This window comes from Watersipora subatra, chromosome 2 (genome assembly GCF_963576615.1).
Source record: "Watersipora subatra chromosome 2, tzWatSuba1.1, whole genome shotgun sequence".
Lineage (NCBI taxonomy): Eukaryota > Metazoa > Bryozoa > Gymnolaemata > Cheilostomatida > Watersiporidae > Watersipora > Watersipora subatra.
In genome coordinates this window covers 32,753,264-32,759,491 of record NC_088709.1, presented here as the reverse complement: position 1 = coordinate 32,759,491, position 6,228 = coordinate 32,753,264, and the positions used below count along the sequence as shown (strand labels likewise).

Here is a 6,228-nt window from a genome sequence, read left to right as displayed (position 1 = left end):
TGGGGGACCCCGCTCCTCAAATATGCGTACCAACTGTGCTATTACAGAGTTGGCTGTCTCATCTCTCAGTTTTAACCATATTGCAAATCTGCTAGGGCCGCAATCCAAGATGGTCAAATAAGGTATTCGGCCCACATGTGTGATGTCAACAGCAAGTCTATGCCACACCTTTTCGACTTCCAAATTTCCTCTCTCCCATCTCACAGGTGAAGGATCAATTTGTTTGCAGATTTGACACTCTTTCACAACCCTTTCAATCACATCTTTTGAGGCTCTGTCACCAAACCTCTGATTAGCTAAGTAATTCATCTTGTCAACTCCTAAATGGTGAACTTGATGCATGTTATATATTTCTTCATCAATACTTGAAACTTTCTCCGCTGCTACGCCCACACATGATACTAGTAGTTTCAGCCACTTTTTGTTCACCCTCGTTAAAACATCAGCACGATTGTCCGCTGACTTGACCAAGGACATTTGTAGAGTGATGCCATATTCTTCTACCAATTGTGCAATAACCCCAAGCCGCCTTTTGACTATCATTTCTGAAAATCCACTGACTTTGGGGCAATGGCTTTCTGTGATAATGGAATTAACCCAGTTATACACTGATAATGAGTCAGTGACAATCGTAGCTTGTTTTACTCCCCCCACTTTATTGCAAGATTTAATCCTTTAAGTACGGCTTCAAGTTCAGCTACATTTATATGCATACTGCCACAAATTTCCTTAGCCATGATGCATATTCTACAATGCTACCTTCCAATTCTATGCACACACCAATAGCTATAGAGCTCGCATCACACCAGACCTTGCAACACTCATCTCTATTCACAGACCATTTGCCTTGCACTGGGTCATGTCTTGTTACCCTATTTAGTGTTTCATCTAACATATGCAGCACTTCTTTTGCTATTGCATCATCCCACTTGCCATCAGCAGCACACCGCTTCATGTAGCTGCATGCGACTCATAGCCAGCCAGCTACTGGGAAGTGACCAATCAGTTTACCACACGCAGAAAACAAATCTCTTTTTGTACGAATGCTTTCTACTGTTGGCACAGCTGAGTCACGTTGCCATGTACATATACCTTTTTTACTGATTGTCACGCGAAGCCCTAGAACACGCGCTTCACGTAAATCAACAGGCTCTTTTGTGGCTAGACCAAACTTTAACAAATGGCTGCGCACAACTTCGAATGGCACTACTGACTTATTTACTAAAATATCATCAATATAATGATCAGTACCAGCAGCAACCGTAGGATCAAGTGACAAAACTGTTGACAATATTTTTGACATAATCTTAGGCGCTGCATTGAGACCAAAACCTAGTCTAGTCATGACATACAATGTTCCATGGAACATAACAGCTTGAAATCTCTGCAAACTACCATCAACATGCAGTTGTAAATATGCTTTCTTTAAGTCTAACATGCAAGCATCCCTGCCTAACTTACGCCACTTGCGGAGTTTGTCTTGGCATACTGTGGTGTCCAAACCAGGATGACTGCTGACATACCCATTCAGTTCTCTGCTATAATCCATTACAGGTCGTACCTTTGTCTCTTTATTAGGTTGTGTAGCTGCCAACAATGGAATAATGCCAGTTACAGGTCCATGAAGCGCTTCTCGGTGTGGCTGCAGCCATCCGTTTTCTATCCATTGCATAACCTGTTTTTCATATTCTTTTCTGACAGCATCATTTATAGCGTATTCTCCACATGTATTGGACAATATAGGCTCTCTACTTAACCACTTCCAAGCAACTGTCCACTTGTGACCATCAAATTGTGCTTTAAAGTCTCTATCTTCTATAACTATCAGCGGCTGCTGGTCATCATTATGACTGACAGGACTAGCTTTGTTACGTAGCATCACGTCAACTGTTCTTAACTGTCTTGCTCCAAAGAGTACACCTCTATTTTTATCTATAGATACCCCGCCTAGCTTTGCAATGCCATCCATTCCCAGTATCATCTGGCAACCGCTTACTAGCTTCGGAGCAATCATACACTGAACTGTAATTTTACAAGAGTGATCCAGTTCTATATCAAGAGTTGTCTCACCCTTGCATGTAGTGATATGTCCATTTAACATCATTATTTGTCGTTGAGGACCTTTCGGCAGCAATCCTAACTGCTGTGCTCACTGTTGTTGTATAATTGATTGCTCACATCCACTATCCACCAATGCTTTTATCTTTGTGCCTTTTATCCATACATAAACAAAGTGTAGCACCGAGTTTTTTACATTGGGGGAAGAGCCGGTGCATACACTTCCCCACTGGCATTTCCTTGCATCTGAAAACAGTTTTTTTCTGGATGTGACCAAGTTTATTACACCGGTAGCACCTGACCTCACGGCGCTGCCAATGCTGCCTCTTTTTCCCAGCAGCACATGAGGTCGTTTCGCCATTTCCTGCAGTTATCATCATGCGGGCCTTGTTCACTAACTCCGAAAGACCCGTGTCTTCTACAGAAGCAATAGATTTTAGTTGTGTAGCCACTTCTGTAGGTAATCCTGCCATGAATGCACAATTAAGCAATGGGTCAGGTTCTGATTGTCCCATCAAAGTTGTTAAACGTTTGAGATCTGCCAGATATACATCTACAGCTTCACCATCTCTTAAAGCTCAGTTTTGAAGCTGAATATAAGCACTGAACCTGTCTACACTAAAAGCTGTCAACAATGCTGCCTTTAGTTTAGGGTAGTCTTTCTTGATATCATCTTCTAAATGTTTATACACGGCAAATGCTGCTCCTGACAAGAATAATGGTAAGAAGGTTGTGAGATCGTCCACTTTTTGAAGCTTGGCCACTAACTCTAGCTTGTCCACCCAGACACTGAAGTCACCGCTTTTACCATCCTCATATGTCTTAATAAGCTCGGATACCTTCACTGACATTTCTAGTGTAGTTTTGAGCCAAAATAGCTTGTGGTTTATTAGAGCAATCACAAAATGTACACCTTGACACTATGCATGTATTCTCATTAATGCTGGCTTGAGGGATTAGTTCTAGCTACGTGACAAAGAGGGTGCTACATAATACATTACATAATATGATGCAAACTACATCAAATATACAATTAAAATTTATTATTGTATTTACAGCCCACTTCTGAATGTTAGATTTTAAAAAGATTAATACCTTACATGAAATAAGTTTGTTAGTTGGTAGTTTCATGTTGCTAGTTGATAGTCTCAGTGTTTCTCTATACCTTTAAAAGCCTAAAGAGATAACGAGCTCATTACACATTTAAAATACGCGTGCTTGAAGCACTTGTGAAAATACTATTGGTTACTAATAATACGCTTGAAGATCATGATTGATTGCGTTAGAGATTGTGACGCATAATAATCACAAGTTGGTTTTACGCTCATATTATAGTGCAAATAAAAAGTTACTCAAAGTCTAATGAGCTTTCTAGCTTAAGTTACTCAACTCAGCTTATTTGTTAATTTTGGTATGGGCTAATAACCAACTTAGCTAATGACAACTACATTATATGCCTCTGTTTATAAGCTGCTTTCATTACCCATGCAGCGCTGGGCATTCGTTCAATATAGATATATATTGTCATGTCTTAATTGTACCATATGGCGTGGTTGCTAAAGTTTGATAGCATTTAAATGCATGTTTTTGCTGAACATTGGGAGCACCAAAATAATGCTTTAAATAGGTTTATTTGGTCTGTGGTTTCAATTTATTCTGTTAAGCCAGTTATTTTACTAAGTATCTGAGTGATGTTCTATATGGGTCTTTACGTAAAAACAAAAATATTTTTACGAAGGTACTTTAATTTTTGTCCACAGTTATTTCAACATGGATCATATCTCACCTTATCACAAACCCTAGTGAATCCATCAAACTTGACTGTGTTTTGGCTACCATGCGCAAATAGCAGATAACTCACCCTGATACAAGTGCAAAGGGAACACAAGTAAAGGTTACGTTAACTGTAGAAAAAGGCCAAATGTTGGTAATGAAACCGAAGGCATACAGCGTTGATTACGTGATGGTAGGAACAACCTTTGCAGGAAAGGATAGGCATGTGCTTGACCAGTTGCTCATAAAAATCTTTTGAATACATGTTACTACCAGGACGGTAATAGTTGTCTTTATGGTAAATGCCAATATTGCAAGGGACCAGAGACAGGAGTATATGCAAAGCGTACTAACATGAAAGATTCACTTTCACTTTGGTTCCCAAACTCATATATTTTGAGCAAGCCTTTGCCTCACCCATGGCGTCGCACCTATCGACCTAATAAACCAACCATATGGGAAAAGGATGGCAGCTATTGTACGACAGTGAAGAATACTCGTTTTCATGAACCGCCACCTCGCCTACTCGACCTTATAGATTTGTCAATATTTAACTTCATCATATCCAATCCCGATCGACATCATTATGAGACATTTGAATACAGCAAAGACTCGATTGTAGTGGCATTGGATAACGATAAATCATTTAAAAATCTATAGACAGATGAGATAGCAATTCTCATGCCGCTGTTGCAGTGTTGCAGTGTTGCACCACTCGTCAGTCAACATATGATAAACTGTCAGATCTGTCGGAATGTGTTTTGGGACAGGTATTTTTTCAGGTGCTTCAAACAGAGCCACTGGCTCCTCTGCTCACACCCCAGCATTTTTTAGCCGTAGATAAACGACTCCAAATAATCATTCGAACTGTTAGTGATTGTATAACCAAGAAGAACAGTGAAGAGGCTGATGTGCTGGTAGATGATGGATATGTTTGACATTCAATTTCTACCACTAAAGATGCTGTTGATTTTATACGTTTACAGTAATTTATTGCATTGTTTATTGTCATATATCACATTTATAGCACTGTTTCCACATTTTATAGCGCTATCACGTGATCATTGTTATATTGTTATATCAGTTTATGCAGCTGCATGTTGCATAAATGGGAGTTGTTAATAATGTATTATGATTACAATTACGATTACTGTTATTATGTATTACTTGCACAGCTTGGTGCATTTGATCTCTATTGCTATCACAGCTTTAGCAAAATCAAAAACAGTTGCTCACAATAATTCTATTACTAACTTAACTAACCATTGGGCTAAACATTTACAATGCTATCAAAGATTATCTGGGTTCTCTACTTGACTGGCAGGTAGAATAAATGCTGCTGAAACTGTTATCAATGATTGGTGTGCATACTGGCTTTATAAAACACCTCAGAAATAATAATCATGATGCTTTTTGTTGGACAATCAAGTATCCCTTTTTAGGGTGTTGTAAAAGTATAAACTTCCAACTGTAGTAGTTTCTTGGTATTTGAAAACTACATGCAGCACAGCAGGTTGGTTATAACAATATTTACTATATTTGACAGCATGTATATCTATTGTTACTTTCTATAGACATGTGCTGATCCAGAAAAAAACACATTGTTGTGTAGCTGTCAATGGAAGTGAGCCAAACTTTGTACAGCAATTCAAATTAAACACAGGTTTCACACATGTCATTATAAGCTATAATTCTCTCTCGTCAATCATGCTGTGTTAAAGAAAGTTAACCCTTTTACCAACTTTCTATGCTGTCATTAAGTTATAGCAAGTTTTTAATGTAACATGAGTTTTAATTAACTAGAAATTCCACTGTCATACAGCCCACGACCAAAGTGATTATGGAAAAAAGAAAGGGTACTGTTGATTGTTGAAAAAGTAGTTCTCAGCAGGAATTGACAGAGTATAGTGTAAATGAGACTTGTTTGAGATGATATAAAATAATTTTGAGGGAGCATGACTCTAAAAAGGTGCAACTAACAATTTAATTTGGAGGTAATGTTGGGTTGAAACCAGGTATACAAGTAATTGGTTAATTGTTGGTATTACAATATATGTTATAAGTAGGCTATACAGTGTATGTTAAATGTCGCGCAGTCTAGTCTCCTCTCTTTTGCGTTGTAAGATTTGGTCATTGATAGCTAATCGAGTGATGCGCTTCCTAGCGAAGTTGTTAACAAGTAAGTCATTGATGTTTCAAACACTAGAGAGAGCAACAAAATATATTCCAGCGGTCATTCCGTGGTGGCCTATATCAATGACAGCTTTAGTCGTGGTAGGATCTTGACTCTTGTGTATTGTCAAACCCCATGCTAGATCTACGTCACAGGAAGGGTAGGGTCAGAAATTGTATGTGAGAATGCTGAAAGTGGTAGTGTAGTGAGACGAAATGTGTCTT

General features: G+C 38.7%; 1 protein-coding gene and 1 pseudogene across 1 annotated transcript; one reads left to right on the top strand and one right to left on the bottom strand.

Annotated features, from left to right (window-relative positions):
• Positions 1 to 970: 970 nt before the first annotated feature.
• LOC137388139 (uncharacterized) lies at positions 971 to 2,101 on the bottom strand. The gene has a single exon (XM_068074644.1). It carries the CDS (start codon positions 2,099 to 2,101, stop codon positions 971 to 973), a length of 1,131 nt encoding a protein of 376 aa, XP_067930745.1.
• Positions 2,102 to 2,436: 335 nt separating this feature from the next.
• On the top strand, positions 2,437 to 4,769 carry LOC137388138 (glycosaminoglycan xylosylkinase-like; annotated as a pseudogene).
• The last annotated feature ends 1,459 nt before the right edge of the window (positions 4,770 to 6,228 follow it).

Coding starts and splice junctions, on each gene's coding strand:
- LOC137388139 (XM_068074644.1), bottom strand. CDS start 2,101: ATGTTAAATGGACATATCACTACATGCAAGGGTGAGACAACTCTTGAT.